Source organism: Pan troglodytes, chromosome 2, assembly GCF_028858775.2.
Source record: "Pan troglodytes isolate AG18354 chromosome 2, NHGRI_mPanTro3-v2.0_pri, whole genome shotgun sequence".
NCBI lineage: Eukaryota > Metazoa > Chordata > Mammalia > Primates > Hominidae > Pan > Pan troglodytes.
The window spans coordinates 42,482,058-42,503,834 of NC_086015.1; the positions used below are offsets into that span (position 1 = coordinate 42,482,058).

A 21,777-nucleotide genomic window follows, 5' to 3' on the forward strand; every position below is an offset into this window, starting at 1 on the left:
GTTGGGTGATACGGGGTCACTCACACCCCATGCATGGACCTTAGTGGCCCCATTTGTAAATTGAAGTGCTAGCCTTAAGTGATCTCAGGGATCACTGTTGGCCTCATGCTCTGGGGCCTAGCTTAATACAGGTCTTCTCCTGGTCCCCTTACAAATGCTGAAGCTGGGAGGCTGGCGGGTGGGGAATGGGCTGGGAGGCTTGAGGGTGGGGAATGGGGAATGGTTGTTCTGCTGTAGGGCAATGTGACTGCAGCAGGGCTAAGCCAGCCACTTGTCCCCCCAACCCCTCGCCCCCGGCCTCAGGACAAGCAGTCGTGGCAGAGTGAACGGGAGATTTTCAGCACACCTGGCATGAAGCACGAGAACCTGCTACAGTTCATTGCTGCCGAGAAGCGAGGCTCCAACCTCGAAGTAGAGCTGTGGCTCATCACGGCCTTCCATGACAAGGTGAGCCACACCCATCAGAATGGACTCTTGAGATGGAATGTCCCCTTGGTGGCTTTCCATAATATGATGACCCCTTCCCTGTGGAGGTGTCCACCATGAAGTACTCTGCCCCGGTAGCACTATCCACGATGGGGTTACCCCTGCCATAGGTGTGGACATTGGTTCCCCTATGATAGGAACCTCTCACCCTGGGATAAGTTTTTATGATAAGAGTAGTGACTCCATGATTCCCACCCCTAGCCCTCCCTGCCTCCTGGCCTCATCCATCTTCCATATCGATTGTAGTAGCCTTCCAGGAGAGCAGCCTAGCCATTGGCCCACTGAGACTTCTCTGCCAGTGCTGGGCTGGGTCCTGTCCTGTACCCAGAATCTGTGCTCAAGTTCTGTGCTGTCTTCTCTCAGGGCTCCCTCACGGATTACCTCAAGGGGAACATCATCACATGGAACGAACTGTGTCATGTAGCAGAGACGATGTCACGAGGCCTCTCATACCTGCATGAGGATGTGCCCTGGTGCCGTGGCGAGGGCCACAAGCCGTCTATTGCCCACAGGTACCTGGGTCAGCAGGTGCCTTTCCTGCACTTGACCTGGAGCTGTGGGAAGGGTTGGTGGGCGAGAGCAGTGTCTGGAGATGTCTCAACTTCCTAAACATACTTACTCTGCTTGCTGTGTGTCCGAGGCAGCTGGGCACAAAACCTGGCCTTCCCACTGTGTCCTGGGGATGGCATGGCCTCCCAAGCTGGTTTTTGGTGCCCTCTAATGGCCACATGAAGTGCTGACTCCATTACTTTGGTTGGAGAGTTGGCACAGTAGTTCTCAAATTTTCTAGTTTAGGACCCCTTTATACTCTTAAAAGGACTTTTGTGTAAGTGGATTATGACTATTGATATTTGCTGTATTTGAGCACACCCACACATCCCATTCGCTGTCAGAGTGAGGACATCACATCTCATGTAGCCTCGGGAAAACTCTATGCTCCTAAGAGAATGAGCCTTAAAAAAGCAAATAAATGAAAATAATTTTGACTTTATAGATTCCCTTGGAACAGTCTTAGAGATCTTCTGGGGTCCTCGAACCACCCTTTAAGAAACTCTGGATGAGCTCATCACTGTCATGCTTACTAAATGGCAGGCAGTGCTCTAAACACTTGAGAAGTATCAATTCATTTGACCTTCATTACCGCCCATTGAGACAAGTACTGTATTTCTCAGCTCTGTCTTGCAGATGGAGGAACAGTAGTACAGAGAAGTTGAATGACTTAGCCAAGGTCTTGTAGCTAGTTGAGTCTGGTTCTGTGACTGTGAGGGAGGGGAATGAACCTCAAATTCCAGCGTTCAAAGCTGAAGGGTCCCTGATGGTAATAACAGTAATGACATAGAAGGTAGACTGTATGAAATTGCCGTTTTTATAGGTCAAAAGGTTGAATGTTGTCTCCGCTGTATGGCTCAACTTAATAGGAATACCTAGTAAGTATGCCAGGTGTGGCCCTAAACATTTGCAGTTACCACTCAGTCGAATCCTCACAAGGCTGAGACAGGCACTGGGGAAACTGAGTACCACAAGTAGCTTTGCTTAGTTAGAGGTGGAGCTGGGCGCATGCAATAGCACCCTTGCTCCAGCCAGCCTTCATGGTGAGCTTGAGACCCTAAGGGGTCTCTGCAGGATCCTAGGAAAGCTAATATTAAATTCCTATTCTCATTCACATTCCAAATGCTGTAAATTCTTCTCAGAAAACTTGCACCCCAGGCCAGTGTGCCTGTCCACAACCCCTCTGAGAATATATGGGCTGGCCTTTGATAGTGTGGGGACTGGGACAGGGTCTGCCCAGCCATTAGGGTAGGTGTTGCTTTGCCAACCCTGGGGGAAGCCTTCCATCTGAAGTGCACTGAGGGATTCTCACACCCATGTCGGCGCCTGCAGCTGCCTGCTTGTGCTGCTTCACCTCTGCACCCCAGGTAGGGTGGGATGGCCTGGTCTGGGGCCTGACTCTAGGGCACAGACTCTAGTATCTTGGGAACCAAGGTGGGAGTTGGATCATGATGTTAAGCTTTATCTCTGCCCACTTGTTTCCACAGGGACTTTAAAAGTAAGAATGTATTGCTGAAGAGCGACCTCACAGCCGTGCTGGCTGACTTTGGCTTGGCTGTTCGATTTGAGCCAGGGAAACCTCCAGGGGACACCCACGGACAGGTAACAGGCCTCACAGGGCAGGAAGAGAGGGACAGACCCAGGGTAGATACTTTGCCCTTTTTGTGCTCAGCTGGGGAGGTGCAGGGATGAGGGTGACTGCATGCGTTCAGAGCTGTCTGAGAACTTAGAGCAATGCTCTTGTTTGACCAGTGGAGAAACCAAGACCAGGAAGGCAGTGTAGTTTAGCTTCCGTAGGACAGTCAGCTGGGAAATGTAGAGATTACCCACTGGGGTTTTGACCACTAGTCCTTGCAATCTTAGTCTTTCTCTCACTTTTTTAGTTTTAATTCCTAAGATAAAACAAAGAAATATACTAAGGATCCAAACAAAGAACCTGGAAAAAGTAACTGAAAATTAAACTTAGGAAATCATTCCTAAAACAATCACTGTTATTATTTTTTAAGTGTTCTCCTTCCCTCTTTGTTTTTGGTCTTAATCTCAGTCGGATACATATCATCTGTAGTTCCTTGTATTAATTTGGTAACAATTCCATTTTAGATTACTATTATCTCCAGGATATAGTATTTAAAAATTATTATCCAAGTATAATTGATGCTGTGACCTCTTGTAACTGCTGTGAATGTGGTGAATCGAGGTTTGCCATCATTGATAACCTGTCTGAATTGCTCTGTCTTGCCCGCCATCTGGTGCACAGAGGCTGTAACTCCCATGTCCCAGCTGTGTGTGTATGGCCAGTCACTGTAAATCCTGCCCTCCTCTGTCCTCACTTAGGTAGGCACGAGACGGTACATGGCTCCTGAGGTGCTCGAGGGAGCCATCAACTTCCAGAGAGATGCCTTCCTGCGCATTGACATGTATGCCATGGGGTTGGTGCTGTGGGAGCTTGTGTCTCGCTGCAAGGCTGCAGACGGTAAGTAGGATGGCAGCCCTGGGCATCCTAGATTGAGTGATAGGGAGCAGTGGGACCTTAGAGTGATCCTGCCAGGCTCTCTCTTACTCCTAGGACCCGTGGATGAGTACATGCTGCCCTTTGAGGAAGAGATTGGCCAGCACCCTTCGTTGGAGGAGCTGCAGGAGGTGGTGGTGCACAAGAAGATGAGGCCCACCATTAAAGATCACTGGTTGAAACACCCGGTAAGGGGCCTGGTTCAGGCAACTTTGCAGGGGGGTGGAGAAGGGAAAACCCTTCATGTGTAGCAGGTAAGCTGAAATCAAGGGGGAATGGGCAAATAGAAAGTCTGCGACGTTCCCTGGACTCTAGGGATGTGTTCCAGGGGTTATGGGGAGTAAGGTAGGATGATGTCCTTCTCCTGATCCCCACTTTGACTGAACTGCTACATTTTGGGCACTTGTATGGTTTGGGCTTCGAATAAGATTTTGTTTGAATATCAGCGCTTCAAGGCAAGTAGTCGTGTCTGTCCTAGTAGGGGCCTTGGCGTCTCCTTCTCCCTCCTGTGTATGTTGAGGTTCAATGAACCTTTCCTAGGGCTGTGGAGTGAGGCCAGTAAGCTCAGAAAGATGACTGCCATGAAGGCAGGCATGCTGATTCCTGAAGTTTTCCCCAGGCCTCTGCTGGTGGACCTGCTGCTGTGGTTGGGGCTGGTGGGCTCTGCCTGATCCTTGGGAATATCAAGTTTACTGTCCCCCAAAGCTTTTCCTCACTGAAGGATCCTAACAAAGGTGTCTTTCCTGTCTGCCCTATGCTGCTTAGGGCCTGGCCCAGCTTTGTGTGACCATCGAGGAGTGCTGGGACCATGATGCAGAGGCTCGCTTGTCCGCGGGCTGTGTGGAGGAGCGGGTGTCCCTGATTCGGAGGTCGGTCAACGGCACTACCTCGGACTGTCTCGTTTCCCTGGTGACCTCTGTCACCAATGTGGACCTGCCCCCTAAAGAGTCAAGCATCTAAGCGCAGGACATGAGTGTCTGTCCAGACTCAGTGGATCTGAAGAAAAAAGGAAAAAAAGTTGTGTTTTGTTTTGGAAATCCCATAAAACCAACAAACACATAAAATGCAGCTGCTATTTTACCTTGACTTTTTATTATTATTATTATAATTATTATAATTATTATTATTAATATTATTTTTTGGATTGGATCAGTTTTTACCAGCATATTGCTCTACTGTATCACAAACAGCGGACACGTCAGCAGGCGTTGAGGTGCTGAGCTGTGAATGCAGAACCAGCGCCATGCTGAAGAGCCTCAGCCACCTCCTGTCCTTTGGGATTCGTTTTTCCCGCTTTCTCTTTGTTTGTCGTCTCAGAATCTGTGACACAAAGAAACCCATCTCCTGTCTTAGGAAACCTAATGCTGCAAACTCTACCTAGAGGAACCTTTGAAGACTGTTACATAAGAACATACCTTCCTCAGAAGAGGAGTTTCCTCTGCCCTCTGCCCTTCTCCCCTGCCTCCCTCCCTCCCCTCCTTTTATTTTGTTTTAGTGAGCTTAAGAAACAGCAGATGTGTCTTTCACGGATCTAACGGGTGTTGTCCTGACCGAGAAAAAAACTGGGATGAGAATGGTTTGGACTGGAGTTGGAAGGGGAGGACGGTACTGGGGGTAGGGTTTGGAACAGAGCTACACTGGACTCGGGCACATTCGGAGCAGCATCCTTTAGTATGGAGGCTACTTCTCAGGTAACCAGGAATCGAGGGGAAGGACCTTGTGGAGGCCGAGCATTAACAGCAAGAGCGGGGTTTGGAGAAAGTCTGAGATTGGGTGCAGCCCTGATTTACCTGCTGGCCCTGACCAGTTTCTTTTCACTAACTTGGCCTTGGGCATAGGATGAAACATTTTTTCTGCCCTAATTTTAAAATTAGGTGAGGGTAGAATCATCACAGGTTAGGAATACATTCTTCATAAGACACAATGCTGTAAATACTCTTAATGGACGAAAAGTTGAAATACTTTTGTTTCCTCTTGGAGCAGTTCAGGGAAATGCCCACAGGGGATTGTCCTGCACAGATAGGGCAAGAGGATTTCCTGGGTGGAGTCTGCCAAGGCCTGCCTCGCTGGGGACCCCAGAGTCCTGCACCTCTGGTTCCGCCCCAGGTGGTGACATTACTGTCCCCTTTCTGTGGCTCGTGGACAAGACTTTCTCCAGACCCCTTAAAGTGGTACATATTCTAAAAAACTGTTTTTATATTATGCCATAACCTTGCTCTAGTCAGTGAATGTTCCTAATGCTGCTGTTTCAACATTTGAATTCTTTTTAATTTATGAAACATGCTAAATTTTTTTTTCAAACAAAACACACACATCCACATATACACATGCTTCGCTATGTGGCTTCCAAGGTTTAAATTTTGAAAAGTAAAAGAATTAAAACTTCACGACCACAGATCACCTCAAACAAGAAATACCTCAGAATTTTCTACTTGTGTAAGGTTTATTATATATTTTGTTAGTTGTGTTGTCTTGTAGTAAGTATATTTTAATGTAAGTTGGCTTTTGTGACAAGGAAGTTTAAAAGAAATAGAGAAAAAGAAAAAAGTTTGCATCTTCTAGGGAGTGCTACCATTTTTGTTTGATAATGCCCCCTTGTAAATAATTGTCATCAACTGTAGGTTGGCTGTCTGGGCCAAGTCTGGGCATTTATCAGTCTTGTTTGTGAAGGCTTTTCCTTCTGGTTTCTTTAGATCATTTTATTTAAAAACAGTGCATCTCTTCATTGTGAGGGTAGGCAAGGCGGGGGCCGTGGGGAGAGGTTGACCTGGGTGAGAACTGAAGAGGCTGCCTCCTCTTGGGTTGTTTGGAGCTTCACATGTAATTCACATGTAACATGTAACTTGATCGGTCAGTGTTCAGAATGACAAGTAACCCCCCTTAAACTTGGTAGAAGGATGGCCCTTAGACCTGAATGGGGTGATTTTACTTGGGATTTAACTTCTTCAGCAAATTAACAGCAACGTTGGAAGAGATCTGTGGCGCCTCTGTGAAGCACACCGTGACTCAGGCCAGTCTTTTAGTGCAGCGTGTCTGGGAGTGAAGGGTTTTGCCCTTGCTGGTCTTGGAGTCCACGGTGTGAGGGGCACTGCACATGCCTGGGCATCTACCTGGTGTGCTATGTTCAGTGTCTGGGGCTTACTGCCCCGGGGTCCTTTCCTCTGGGTGTTGGGGCACAGGGTGCTATGGGAGGCCCATTTGCTTCCCTCTCGGAGCTCAGTTTTTGCTTCATGGGTCAAAATGTGGGCTGGCCAAGTGGTTACAGGAACAGGGTTTCGGTAAGCTATGTTGTCTTTTTTTTTTTTTTTTTTTTAATGGTTTGATTTTGTGCTGTGGTATTTTTCTTCCCTTAGAATAATTTTTAATGGCAAAACAGGCCTTACAGCAGTTGCTTTTCTTTACCATTTATTTCTTTAAGAAGCTTTAAAATATTTATTGAAAAGTGCCATATCTAATTTCTTTAGCTTTCGCCTCAGGCAGTGCAGGCATCTTTACTTTTCATCCTCAGAAGAAACAAACAACTAACAAATGTAGCAAATTTACTGCAGGAATAGTTAGGTCATGATACTACCTGAACACTAAACCCCAGCCTCTTTGTTTGGTTTTAGTTCCTCTGGGTGGTTTTTCTTTTGTGTGCTGGCTTGATTCTTGTGAGAAGTTTTGACCTGGCCAAGGGAGGGTTGAGCCATGGTTCTGGTGTGGGACTTTGCGGTCAAGACACAGTACAGACAGGTCAGGCCTGCGTGCCTTTTCTCTGGGTGGCCTCCCCCTTAGGCCCACCGTACACTCAGCCACTATAGTGTCCCTGTGGGGCCTTGCCATCAGATTGTGTGTCAGGAGATGGTACCTTTTTGGTGTGGCTGGGGAGGAGGGTGGTCCATGCCAGTTCTTTGGGCTTCAGGCCACTCTTCCCCTCATGCAGTGGTGTAAAGTGCACCCATCAGGTGGTATATCTGGTTCTGATGGCAAGAAGAAGGTGGGGGATCTCCTTATAGGGCATGGGTCTAGGAGCACAGGTGGGCCTTTTGCCCCGGGTAAATGTTTGTCTGTTTGCTGTCATGTGTTCTTTGAGGAGTGAGCCATCTAGAGCCCTGCTTTGAATTTACTGGGTCATAGAGCCTCTGCCTGTGCTCTTTTCCATAATGACTTCATGTGACATGCACTTTTGGTGGGCTCAGATAATTGGTTTCTTTTTGTTTTTGACCTCAGGCTCTGTGGCAGACTGGGGAAAATGGGGCCTGGCATCATTTTCCCTGTCAATGGGAGGGGCTGTTCTGTGCAGGGTGGGAGGGGACCAAGTTAGCAGAGAGTAGCCAAGGATCCTTGCTTCTTCCTTTCTAGTGTGCTGTCATCCAAGCAGGCTCCTGGCTGTAGGGATGGGCCTTGGGGAAGAATCTTCTTTGAAAGCATCTATGATAACTGAGAAGTCATCCCTAGTTGGAGAAATCCAGTAATGAGCAGAAGGAGGAAGCAAGTGAGGACAGAGGCCATTGTATTACAGTGTCACGCAGAGGGCCCTCAATGATGGGGCATTGGGGAAGGCTGTAGACATAGTCATCAGAACATCCTGGCCTGGCATAAGCTGGGTTTTCTCCTGGGACCATTGGTCCTCAGCAGGAGTTCTTTGCATGAGTTGCTCAGGGGCAAGGGCCGCAAGTGGGCTGTTCTTAGGAGAAAGTGACACCTGGCTGTGAGGGAAGATGGTGAGCATTATTAGCCTTTGTTGTCCAGCATGGCCTTCTTGTCCTGTCTGCACTGGAGAGGAGCCTGTGGGACCAGTCCTGCCTGGGGAGGGCATACCCACACGTGCCAGCTGATTCTGACTCTGAATACATCATGTCCGGACTTGGGGGTGTTTCTGCAGAACAAGGAGGTTGTTTTCCAGCCTTGAACATCTTCAGGAGGATAGAGACTCTTGCTCACATATTCTTAGCAAAGGGAAGGGTCTCTCATCTCCAGGCCACGGAGATAGTTCTTCCATTGCCCTAAGAGGCTAGGCTAACCCTCTTGACATAACTTAGACAGCAAAGCACTTCATCCTGTAGTTGGGCTCTGTCACCTTTCTCTTCAGTTGGCCACATTCTCGTTTCCTCCATCCTGCTATGCCTTGTGTGCTCGGGCTGTGTGTGGGGTTTTTCCCTGGTGGAAGGAAGCCCAGCTATGTATTGAATGTCCTTCATGTGTTGTGTGTGGCTCAGAAAGCCTGTCACTTGGCCCCTGTGCTCTGAGCCGTGAGGGTGGGGAGGTGGCCGTTCCATTAAAGTGGGAGTATTGGATGGCCCTCTTGAAACTAGAATTTTGCCTTTTTTAGTATGCAGTATAAAGTTTCCAGCATCTATTGGTAACACAAAGATTTGCTGGTTTTTAAAATAATACAGTAAGCATAAGTATGTAAGTTTTTAGAATTGGTACTAGAAGTTGGACAGCTAGTTATTCTCGAGAACTTTATTTCACTAGAAAAATATACTAATTGGAAAGCAGTTTCCAGGAGTTAACTCAGTTTAATTTTCAGTCTCAGTTATTTTAGCCTGTTGAGTTTTTGATGGCACACCTTTGGAGAGATGGCCAGGCCTGATTCCCATTTCAGGGGCATCAGACCATACCTTTTTAAGAAGCTCCGTGAATCTAGTCATCTACCCTTCATCCTGGGCGAACAGCCAAAAAGAGAAGGGGACAAGGTGTCTTTTTCTCCTTCTCACTGGGGTGACATGAATTCTTTTAGTTAATGGCTGTTTGCAAATTCTAAACTAATGAAATACTTAGCAGCTAACATGTTCAATCTAGTAATGATGAGTTTAAATATCAATTGACAGTAATGTTTTAGATAAACAGGCCCAGTAATTCAGTTGATGAACTGTATATCTTCTCAGTCTAGATTTGTAAATGTTTAATGAATTCAGGGTTATAAGCATAGTTCTTTAAGTAAGATTCCAGATAGTTGATTTGTAACCAGCAGTCTACCTATGAATGTATCCCAAACCTTTAGAAGGTTGGAAAAGATTTTTGAAATAATGATTTAGTTTTGTAGGAAAAACACCCCCTTGAAAATTAATTCGGTTGACCCAGTAATATTTTTTAAAACAATTGGTGGCTCCAAAAGGCCTGCCAACAAAGAAAAGTCCAAATTATCTAGTGGGACATTTTGAATGTTTTATGTTTATTTTGGGTCCACTGTAAACTTTGGTTCGAAAAAGAATTTGAATTTAAAGAATTTACCATTATTTAAATTATTACCAAGTTTTTACATTTTCATGATGGTATTTTCCAGGTATGAATGAAACAAGACTTTTTGATTGTGGTACTTCCCGTATCCCCTGTAGTGCCAAAACCAGTGATACTTTATTTGCTCCTATGGCAGCTCATAGAGGTAACCGAAGTGATTTTTCCTCAGTAATTGAAACACATATTCTCTAAATGCCAATGTGTGGTGATGGGCCCTGCACTGCCTTCATTTCTCTAGGGCAGTGTCTTTGGATTGTCTAGGGCCTAGGTAATTCTGAGAACTACTGTAAACCAACCACAGGGCACTAAAGCAATGTACACACCGCTCTTTGTGTGTATGGAATGGGTTATATAAACCTGGGCTATGCTGGACATCTACAGAAGAGTATTACATTCACTTGCAAAGTTTACATTTTTGAGCTCACAGTTATGAAAAATATGACCCACAAATTTTTCAGGCAGGTGAGGATGGGTCTTCTTGCAAATGCATGAGTTCTGTCTTGAGTCCTGGGAACTTCTCTGTTGGTTGGGTGTGGGCTCATTCCCTGACTGTCCTAATCATGTTTGCGTCAGAATGTTAGCATTGTAAATAAAAGAATAGGTTGTATAATAGATACACAACACTTGAAACTTTACTTTAAAAAAATCGATAGTTCTACATATATATTTAGTTATATCACTTGACAGATTTCTTCTACACAGTGTGGAGATTGTTTTATACCACAGATTATTTTTATAAAGTTAGTGAATTTGAATGATTTTGTAATCAGAGCTAATGAGCTTTACCTTTCAAGAGAAACGTACACTGGAGCATGAGTGGTGTGGAACTTTTACTTAGTGTTTATATGGATTCTTGTGATACACTGGCAGACTGGAGTCAATTTGCGGGTCTTTTTTGGCCAAAACTCCACTTGTGGTTGTGTAGGACAGTGATATTCAGCTCAGCTTCTTGTGGATTGGGAGGAGAGAGGGCCTGCAATGTGTTTTACATTGGTGCTTCCTCCTGAGATTTCTGTTGAACAAAGGGTTCTGAGGTCAAAAATTAGTTTGTAAGCCTTTGCCATAGGACATAGTCATGTGAGAGTGTTTGGGGGAACAGAAATTGTATAGGGGTGCAGATTGGGGTGGGATGGGTCTCAAGATTCAGGTACAAAAACTTTGAAATGAGAATCTGGTGGTTTGAGTAATCCACCAGACTGAATTATCTAAGATCACATTATCCAGGTTGGGGGGCAGAATTACCCAGTTAAGTAATTGTTCAGAAAAGTGGGGAGGGTGGCATGTGGATGCAGTGATCCAATTAAATGGAGAGCTGCCAGGCACATTTTGTCCTCTCTGGTCAGTGCTCTTTTGGAGGTGAGAATGGTTGGGTTGGCTCGCTGCTTCAATCTGTGGAATCAGCCAGGAGCCCAGTGAGGAAGCTCAGAACCCCAGTAACAGCAGAGCATCTTTCAGATAGCTCCAGAGTTTTCCTGCTTTTCTGAGGAAGCTCAGCATCACTGCCACAATACGGAAAGTGGTCTTCATTTTAGCCTATTTATTTTTAGGCAGAGAGTGGATGGTTATTTGTGTGGGACTTTTGGTGGCGATATATAATGAATAATTAAGTTAATTTCTGGTATGCATAATGGCCAGTCCTGAGGCCCAGCTGAAGACCTGTCCCCCAGACCCTGCCCGCTGGCTTCAGGCTGCTGCTTCTAGACAGAGGTGCACTGGACGGGATAGTTTTATCAAGAGATTCCCTAATGTGTCATTTTAAACCAGCTGTGCTTTTTATTCATTCTGGTTGAGCGTATAGGTTTACACTTTACCCTTTTTATACTTGGAATAAATTTAGTTCCAGCAGATCTAGTAGCACTCCAGAAACCAACCCCATCTGTTCCCCATAAAAAGAACATTTCTCTGCTCTCCAGCCACGTGTCTTGGAATGTAATTCTGTTGTGCCTTTGTTTTTATCACTCTCTTCGCCCCAAAAGCAACTGCTGTAAGCTTTTTTCTACTTGTCTTTTCTAGTCCCCAACCTCTACCTTTTTCCTTTTTCCCAGCTCTAATTTCTGGATGCACTTCTGTGATCCAGGTATTTTAAGAACCAGTTACCTCAGACCTCATGTTGAACAGTGTCGCCATCTGGGTCCTCTTGATACTGCAGACTTTTAACGTACACATGCAGGAACCCTGCTGAGCGTGGGCACTTGTTTTAAAGCAAAACTCTTCCCAAGGACTGAAGAAAGGGCTTCTGGCAAGCTCGTCATGGCATTGTGGTGGGATGGGTCTAGAGTGTCATCTGAATGGTGCTTCCTGTGTTCCTCTTTGAATTCTGCCATTTTCAGTATTCTCGTGTGTCTGAATAGGCAAAGCGATTTAATTGGCTGGTCTTGCACGCAAATTAGTTCCAAAGATAAGCTCTTTGTAACACATTTCCAGTCGCTAATGCTCAAATGTAGAACATTCCTTTAAATGGCAGGATAAAAAACCCACTATCCACCATAGTGCATTTTGGGAAGATGTCTGTAGCATATGTTGCTGTGAAATTAGGCCTTGTGGGATATGGCTGTTTGTCATTTTGATGTATTTTAAATAAATATATATTTTTTTAAAGAGCCTTTTTTACCAGTTCAAAAAGTTTAATTAACCAGCAGTCACCGCATCTGAATTTTTGTCTCTGGGGCATAGATGGCAGACTAAGATTAAAAGTGGTAACTCAGCTATATGAGCATGGGCTACCTTCCTGGGCTCTCCTGCTGTCCTGCAGACCTGCTGTTCCACAGACCATGGGACACAAGGTCAGTGTGTTCCCAGTGAGGGTCCCAAGTCAGTCATCTTAAGTGTTTGGTCTCTGCCCCATTCAGTGGACTGTTGACTTCAGTCCCTGCAAGTGCTTTAGCCCGAGTGGGGTTTTCTCAGAGCACTGCCACGGGTTAAGTGTGTGTTTAGCCAAATAATTTCTCCATAAGGGAAAAATGCAGTCACCCAAATTTTACCAACAATGACAGAGATGAGAGTAGGAAAGATTAGGCAACATCTGAGTTTTAATTTGAAAAGTGTCCAAGTCATCATGAAAGGCTGACTGGGAGCAAGTGATTATTAGAGATGCTTCAGGAGACCTCATCTGAAAATGTTAAGACTGCCAGTGAGGGAAGGAATTGTTAAAATGCCAGCGGCTTTTTTTTCCTCTTTTTTTCTGTAATTCTGTAAAAATGCAGAGAAAGTTGAGTGGTACTTCAGAATTGAGGGAGAGGGTTACCGCAGAGTAGAAATATATTTCTAGATTTCAGTTCCACACCACAAATCCACAACAATGCCATTTTTCAACTGTACAAAAATCTGCTTATGAACTGGACATGATCTTAATGGTAGTGTCAAAGGCCAAGTTTTTCACCTGTTAATATTTTTCCACATTTGTCCTTGAATCTGAATAACTTTATACAGTACTGTAAATTTAACTTACATCGAGTTTGATGTCAATTCTTATGAAAAGAGCTTTCTGCATGTAACACATACGGTTAAAGAACACAGCAAAGGACAAAATTTGCAGGAACAGTTTTGGAACCAACAGAAAATGTCACCTTTTATTTGCCATCTTATATATATCTATCAGTTTTACCAGCTACTTCTAAATTTGTACATTATTTGTAAGGGAAAGAAGGAAAACCCTAAGACTTGTCTAACTTAGTGGAGAATGTGTGTGTTGGGCTTAGGATGGATAGCTAAGTCTTATTGAGCTGTGTTACCTAACTTGTATATAAAAATTGTAATTAAAAGTTTGGGTTCACCTGTTTCTCACAGTTTAAAATGATGAGTAATTGCAAACTCTGGAAATGTGACTAGTATATGATTTAAGGCTGTAGAAGCAAGGAAGCTCTTTCAAGTGCTAAAACTAAAGACTTCTAGTTTTTGGCTCAAATAAGTACTGTTTGTATACCAGGATATGTGAGATGTAAATGTAGTAGGTCACTTTTCACCCTTGTAGCTATAAAATAAAAATTTTGTAGAACAGAAATAGCTTGTACTACTGAATTAACAAAAGTTATACTAAAGTATCATGTTTTAAAAAAATATATATATATATACAGAGTTAAGCTTGTTGCTGTTACCCTGTCTGGATTTGAAAAGTGTGCTGATTTATATATATATATTACACACACACACACACACACACACACACACACACACACACACACACACCTAAAATGGCCTAAAGCAGACATCCATGTAATTACAGTTGCAAAATGAAAACATTTTGGAAAGAACATTGTATCATAGTTCATTCATTTGCAGTGGATCTTTGTTCCTTTTTACTGTGGTAATTTTAGAAATGAGTGTCAAGTTTGAAATTAGATCTGCTAAGTTGGGGTTTTGCTGCTTGAACTCTGCACTGGGTCCTCAAACCGATGTGAATGTAGTTTTTTCCCCCTGTGTGAAGAAGCAGTTACACCCCAACAATAGGAGGAAAAATCTAGAACTATTTCAAGTTTTATCTTTTTGTATATGAAAATAAAATAATAATAAAACAATCTTGTCTTTCTTAATTATGTGGCAGGGGATTGGAGTTTCCTTTCATGAGGATTAGAAATGAAATGGCGTTCGGCTGCTTAGAGGGCTGACTCAAGTCAGTTCCTGTTTGGTATGTGTAACATTAACAGATGTTAATGGCTGAATGCCTAGTCTGCCATGGTCCTGTGGGGCTGGAGCTAAGCACAGGTCTCCATTTCTGCCATTCAGAAGTCCAGGGTCTAGTTGGGGACATTATGAATGGGGACCACCATTCTCCTGAACGAACTGTTCTGGGATTTTGAGTAAGTTTCTGCAGGGTAGCATATTTTCCAAATGTCCGAGACACTCCCCCATTCCCCCATCCTCTGCCACCAGTCCTGTACTTTGCAGACAACCCTGAGCAATATTGTTGTAAGTGGAGCAGAGAAGCCTTGAAAATAGTTGTATTCTGGACTATTGCAGATGACAAACTCTGCCATTCCCAAACGTTGCTGAGTACTGGAGTCATTTGCGGAGCTATTAAAAAATACAATTATGGGTCCTTATCCCCAACCTGGAATTAGCAAACCAGGTCTCCAGTTTCAGAGATCTGGACTTAATCTCACTAAAGGAACTCATGGTTCCCCAATAATAAAATAATGATAGTCTTTAATACCTAACAAAACAGGAAGGCCCCAGAAATCACCTCACTGCTTTCTGCAGTAACAAGTTTTTTTGGTCGATGACTCTTTCTTGCCTAAGTGGAGAAACACCCTTTAAATTCACCCTGTATTATGAGAATTAAGCAACGGTTTGAAACTTTTGGAGAAAGTTTTTGATGACCCTTTATTCAGGGACCAGTTGCCCAATATTTGGCTGTTTTTGCTCTTTCACGTTTAGAAAGTTCACCTTTTATTAGTGAGTGCCTCTAATGAAGGAAGGAGAGCAAAGGGCTGACATTTTTGATACAGGATCTTGGAGCTGGAAAAGCTGAAAGGTTGGACCTTAGGAGTCATCTGGTCATCAAACTTTCCCTTTAGCAAAGGAATTATTTGACCAAAGAAATTTGACACAGAAGTTGGTTTATAAAACCAGGCTTGTCTGAATGAGCAAGTAGAAGAGGGCCAAGGGACCATTTCACTTACCCTCCCATCCCTTCCTTTAAGTCTCAGGTATCCCTATGGAACACCTAGGAACCTTGATTAAAGTTTACAAATCACTGGCCCAATTCCAATTTTACAGGTGGACAAACAGGCCCAGAGGGAGTTTTCCTACCCAGAGGCAGGCAGCCCTTGCAGTTCTTGACCTCTTGGGACCAAAAGTGGGGTTACACTTGTTCAGAAGTAGAGGATCTGGATTAGGAAAAGCCATCTAATATTTATCTCTCTAGTATTTAGCACAGTGTCCGGCACTTACAAGGGCCTTAAATACAGTACCTCAGTGATTGTGTATTTAGTAAATTCTGGGGAAAGCTGCTGAAGTAGCCTTGAAGCCTACAGATACCAGTGTTGTCTGGTTGTATTTGTTAGGATTCTTGGTTGCAGGTGACAGAAGCCATTAGACAAAAAAGGGGGTTTCACTGAAAGGATTCTGGGGGAAATGACTAGCCAAGACTTCAGAAAGGCAGGATGTATGTGGGCTTCAGGAGCCTTGGGAGTTGGGGTCACAACATTGCAGGCCTTCTCCACCTGTGTCCTGGTATTTCTTCCATTATTGCTCAGAGCAAGACCAGATGCATCTGCTCCTTTGACTTCTTAGCAGGAAACAAGGCTGTAGACAGTGCCAGAGCTTTTTTTTTTTTTTTTTTAGACAGAGTCTTGCTCTATTGCCCAGATTGGAGTGCAGTGGCACGATCTCAGCTCACTGCAACCTCCGTCTCCTGGGTTCAAGCAATTCTGCCTCAGCCTTTCGAGTAGCTGGGATTACAGGCACGCGCCACCACACTTGGTTAATTTTTGTATTGTTAGTAGAGACGGGGTTTCACCATGTTGGCCAGGCTGGTCTCAAATTCCTGACCTCAGGTGATCCTCCAGTCTTGGCCTCCCGAAGTGCTGGGATTACAGGCATGAGCCACTGCGCCTGTGAGTTTTACGTCACAGCTTTGCTACCCAGAGAGACTACTAGATCGAAAATCCCTAGGAAGGACTCTGGTTGATGTAGCTTAACCAGTCAGGGTCCTTCACTAGAGGTATTCCAGGCAAGGGGGTAGCCTCCCATTTGAGGCTGTCAAAATAATGTGCACACTTCAGTAGGTTGTTAGAAGTGGCCTCCTGGTCAGTGAATCATCAGTGGGATCAGATGAAAGTTATTCCTATCAGTTATCTAAGAAATAGGAAACTTGAAGTTTCTGCTAAGAACTAAGTCCACACGGAATGCTGGAGATCGTGCTGCAAAATGAAGACTCATTTGTGAGTGGTAGTCCATGAAATCTATCCTTTCTTTGCCAGCAGGCGTTCAGCAATCTGGCTTTTATATTCTATCAAGACAAAGAGTAGAGATGACTCAAACATTTCTAACATTTATAGAACACTTAGTGACATGCCCCTGGTACTTCCCCAAACATTTTACATGTGTCATCTCCTTTAATCCTCACAAGAACGCTATGGTCTAAGTATTATTATTCCAATTTAAAAGAGAAGGTTGGGGACAGTGACACACACCTGGACTTACAGCACTTTGGGAGGCCGAGGCGGGAAGATTGCTTGAGGCCAGAAGTTGGATACCAGCCTGGGCAACATAAGGAGACCCCCTTCTTTACCGCTCCCCCACTCCCGCCAAAAATTTAGCCGGGCAATGTGGCACGTGCCTGTAGTCCCAGCTACTCAGGAGGCTGAGGCAGGAGGATCGCTTGAGCCCACGAGTTCGAGATCGCAGTAAGCTATGATCATTCCACCGTACTGCAGCCTGGGTAACAGAGACCCTGTCGCTAAATAAATAAATAGACCTGAGTTGGAATATCGGCTCTGGAGACCTTAGTGTAACCATGTGCAAGTGTTTACTCACCTATTAAATGGGACTAAAGGCATTTTTTTCTCAAGACTATATATAGCATACCACTAAGCCCTCTAGACATCATATTCCCCATCCATCGCCCCGTCCAGTGGACCAGGGATGAAGCGGGGATGCGCTAGGCATCCCGGCTTGTCACCAGGGGGCGTGCGAGGCCCTCAGCTTGGCGGGCGGTGAGGCGTGGGGTGACGGGGGGGATGGCGGGGGACGGCATGCGCGCGCATGCGCCGTGGTAAAAGGCCGGTACCTCGGGCAAAATGGCTATCAAGAGTATCGCTTCCCGCCTCCGGGGTTCCCGTCGTTTTCTGAGCGGTTTCGTGGCTGGGGCTGTAGTGGGCGCTGCGGGAGCTGGGCTCGCGGCCCTGCAGTTCTTCCGGAGTCAGGGCGCTGAGGGAGCGTTGACAGGGAAGCAGCCGGATGGTAAGTCTGTGGGCCCGTCCTCCCTTCCCTGGCCCAGGTTTCGGGCTCCGACTCCTACCTGGAGTGTGAATGGCAGTCCTTGACGGACAGCCTTCACCGTTTGCTGGGCCCCTAGCCTGGCCCTTGGTTTCTGACCTTTATTCTCCCGGCTCGGCCTCCCTTCCCCACCTCGCGTCTCGCCAGCTTCCCTCATGTCCTTCCTTTCCCCGGGCATCTTCGTTTTCTGCACAGAACCACCCCCCCACCCCCGCCCGACTTTCTTCCTCCCAGTTACTCATCGCGATATCTATGTTTTAATGTCTGTGTTCTCTACTAAGATTGTTAGCTCCATAAGACTTGAGACTATGTCTGTTTTGGTCTCCATCATCTAACCAGCACAGTACCTGGTACATAATTGGCATTCAGTAAGTATGAATGAAGGAATAAATTAATACATAATTTTAGTAGATTAGTTAACTGCCCTTCTTTCGTCATTGTTCAGTTGAAGAATACCTGCTATCCCTCCAAAGTGTATAAAAACTCATGTTGCAATGGGTACCTTATATTTGACAAAAAAAAAAAAAATTTACACGAGCTCATTTCTTGTACTTTGCGGATGTGCTAATTTAACTTGCTCCTTTGGATACTTGGCATCTAGCAAGAGAACTACCCCCTTGGGGGGTTGAGGATTTGAGAAGGCATCGGGGAGGATTATCTCGAAACTGACTCACTGTTGAATGTGTGCTTGGTTTCTCCCACTAGGAAAAACAGTACCAGTTTTACTGTCATCTTGCAACAGCACACATATCAGTGCTTCAGAGATGATTTGGAAATTTGATGTGAAAGACTAATAAGATCAAGTCTTTATTCAAAAGTTAATGCAGTAGCTGCATTTTATTCACTGATTATAGGCAAATCAGTACTTTGCCTACTGTCTGTTTTCTTCATCTCATAAGTAATTGCAAAAATGAGATTTTCTGGTTGATTAGACTTCTGAGCCAGTCCTTTGTAAATCACACCGCTCTCCTTTTCCTTATAATCTTTCATTATTAAGAGCCACTAATTGTGTGTGCGTGTTTTTTTTGTCTCTGCCCCCCCCTTTTTTTTTTTTTTTTTTTTCGTTTTTAGGATCTGCAGAAAAGGCTGTCTTGGAACAATTTGGATTCCCTTTAACTGGAACAGAGACAAGGTGTTACACTAATCACGCTTTGTCTTATGATCAGGCAAAGCGGGTGCCTAGATGGGTTCTTGAACATATTTCCAAAAGCAAGATAATGGGTAGGTGGTTGGATAAAAAAACTGAAGTAACAGTATTTATGAAAGATGTCTCCAAATTTAAAACAGGGATGATTATTAATATTCTCAACCTTTTTCATATCATAGCACATGTAGAAAATTATATTTATATAACTTACTGGTTAAATCAACCCTGCCTGGCAGCCAGAAAGCCAGACCCTTTCCAGCTGTCTCAGGGCTGAAAATACCCATATCTTGACACACTAGTTGGGAGGCTCTGTCATAAATATTACAGCAATGAGCACCATTCAATTTTACCTTAACAAATATTTATGTGCCTGCTATGTGTCTGGCACTGTGGTAACCCTTGGGGACCTATGTGTGACCAGAGTAGAGGATCTCTACCCCAATGACACTTTGAGTTGGGAGAGTGGGTTGACCCATCAAACAAATAATTTTAGATGTATAATTACAATAATTTTTCCAAAGGAAGTGATTGCAAGTTAGTGTAGTATAATTAAGGAACAGTAAAAAGTTTGATGAGAGGCTGGGCGTGGTGGCTCACACCTGTAATCCCAGTACTTTGGGAGGCTGAGGCGTTTGAGCTCAGGAGTTTGAGATGAGCCTGGCCAACATGGCAAAACCTCGTTTCTACAAAAAATACAAAAATTAGCTGGGCGTGGTGGTGCACCTCTGTGGTTCCAGCTACTTGGGGGACTGAGATGGGAGGATCTCTTGAGCCCAGGAGGTGGGGGTTGCAGTGAGCCAAGATCGCAGCACCACACTCCAGCTTAGGCAACAGAGGGAGACTGTGTCTCAAAAAAAAAAAAAGTGTGATGAGAGATTATAACACAAGAACCTGATTTTGATTAGTAAGGCTTCTCTGGAAAAGTGGACTGAAGAGTGAACGGAAATTACTTAGGCAAGGGGTTGAATGTGCCATGGGATGTGGAGAAGAGCATTCTAGGAAGAAAGGAACACTTGCATCTTCGGAGGCCCCCAATGTGGAGAGGAGTTTTGTTCTTTTAGGGAACTAAAAGAGTGCCGGTAGATGAATGAGGGGGAAGGTGATGTGAAATGATGCTGGAGAAGTAAGCAGGTGTGTCAGTTTATTCATGTGTCCTTATGTCTTGATAGGGTCCTGTAGAATTACCAGATCTTGTTAATTAATGTCAAATTGGTTTCTAGGTAGATTCTTCAAGTTTACACTCCTAGCATCATTGTTTCTTCTCTCTCTCAACCTTCACCCATGGTGAGCATTACTGAGCTTTACCAATTTAATGCTCATTTTACTTGTGTTTATTGATTATCAGTGAGGGTTAACATGCTGTGAATTAGTCTTTTTTGGTAAGTTATTCTTTACCTATTTCAGTTGGGGTATTCTCTTTTGAATTTATTTGTAAAAGTTCTTTTATTTATTAAGGATATTACCTTTTGTCACAGTTGTTTTGTTCCCTTTTGTTATTTGCTTTTTAATTTGCTGTGTGTTCCACATATTCTCCTTTGCTTTAAAATGTGTGCTATGGCTATGCATATTAAAATGCTGATATTAAAGTTAGTGTGTGCCATTCTAGAGTGCACAGCAACCAGCAGAATAACAGGAGGCTTGGAATGTACTTGCTGTTAGACAGAAACTGATGTAAGTGAAAACTTTATCAAGCATATAAGAAAACCTGGGCATTTTATATTGTATAATAAGTCTTGTGAGCTGTGTACTTTTGAGGCAATAAAATAGAGCCAATTAATATTATTTGAAAATTGGGAGCAATGTACCTGTGTTTTACTTGATTTTAATGTAAAAGGTCTTCTGTTTTCAGTAATGATGGACTGAGTTATTCAGATAGAATCTTCCTGCTGAAAACAGAAAATGTTAGTATATAAAAAGTGTATATCTGTATATTTTTTAACCTTTTTTTTGAGATGGATTTTTGCTATGTTGCCTAGGCTGGTCTTGAATTTCTGGGTTCAAGTGACCCTCCTGCCTCAGCCTTGTGAGTAGCTGGGATTACAGGTATGTGCCACTATGCCCAACTAAAAGTATATCTTTTAAAAAATGGCTTAAGAAAAATGAAGAGCCAGCAGCATAGTGGAGAATTGCTAGGCTAGTGTTGGTGGGAGAAAGCGAGAATCCAAAGAGGTAAGCGCAGTCTTGGCAAACCAAAACCACATTTGCCTTTGAATTCACAGCATTATTGGGTGAGGAGGATTGAAGGAAAGACCTAAGGCTCACCCAAGGTAGGTTGTCCTGTAGGTCTTGCAGTGTAGGAGACCCTTCCTGTGTTACCCTGGAACTCCAAAGGGCTACATCCTCAGGGAAGAGTGAACTAGAACTAACTTCCCTGCCCACTCTTAGGGACTACATGGAAGGTTGTCTTGGCACTGAACGGAGAAAGGTCAAAAGGAAGATAAAAAGTTTGTTCCAGAGAAGGTAAAGTCAAAAACTGGCTATCATGCAGACTTACACCCCAAATCTGTGCATCGAGAGGAGATCAGGGAACCTTAATCCCTGAGCATGGTTTAATATGGTTCTCCACTGGGAATACTGCTAGACACCTTACAGCAGTAAATTTATATCTTTTCTCAAGGAAGGTATCTTTTTAGGTCTTTGGAAATTCCTACAAATTGCTTTTCCAGGGCAGTAAGCACCAGCCAAAGATAACTAGCTGTAGAAGGAAGTGATTCCAATGGTAATGACACTTAGAAATTTACTAATGATAAATTTTTCTGTATTATTCTTTATAAAGTGATTCTAAAAAGCTACATATATGATACTTCACTGTAAACTTTGGGATCTGATACTAAATTTTTCTTGGCTGAATGAAATCACCTTGGAATCAGTGACTTCATTGTTCTCCATTTTACACTTCTTTGAATAACAGTCTGAGTATGTTTCA

At 44.1% G+C, this 21,777-nt stretch overlaps 2 protein-coding genes across 4 annotated transcripts in view; both read left to right on the forward strand.

The window, feature by feature from the left end:
- ACVR2B (activin A receptor type 2B) overlaps positions 1–14,295 on the forward strand; it is a 39,174-nt gene extending 24,879 nt beyond the window's left edge. For both annotated transcript variants that reach the window (XM_516369.7, XM_016940731.4), the window contains exons 6-11: positions 304–447; positions 850–998; positions 2,523–2,637; positions 3,370–3,508; positions 3,602–3,732; positions 4,310–14,295. In XM_516369.7, the coding sequence (XP_516369.2) occupies positions 304–447; positions 850–998; positions 2,523–2,637; positions 3,370–3,508; positions 3,602–3,732; positions 4,310–4,504 (873 nt within the window). In that variant the 3' untranslated portion in view covers positions 4,505–14,295. The remainder of the gene's footprint in view (positions 1–303; positions 448–849; positions 999–2,522; positions 2,638–3,369; positions 3,509–3,601; positions 3,733–4,309) is intronic.
- A 3,163-nt stretch (positions 14,296–17,458) lies between these two features.
- Positions 17,459–21,777, forward strand: part of EXOG (exo/endonuclease G) — a 30,384-nt gene continuing 26,065 nt past the window's right edge. The window contains exons 1-2 of one of the 2 annotated variants that reach the window (XM_001171851.8): positions 17,463–17,668; positions 18,776–18,925. In XM_001171851.8, coding sequence (XP_001171851.1) covers positions 17,506–17,668; positions 18,776–18,925 — 313 coding nt within the window. In that variant the 5' untranslated portion in view covers positions 17,463–17,505. Of the gene's footprint in view, positions 17,669–18,775; positions 18,926–21,777 lie in introns of both variants that reach the window. The other variant, XM_001171826.8, reaches the window with a different exon arrangement.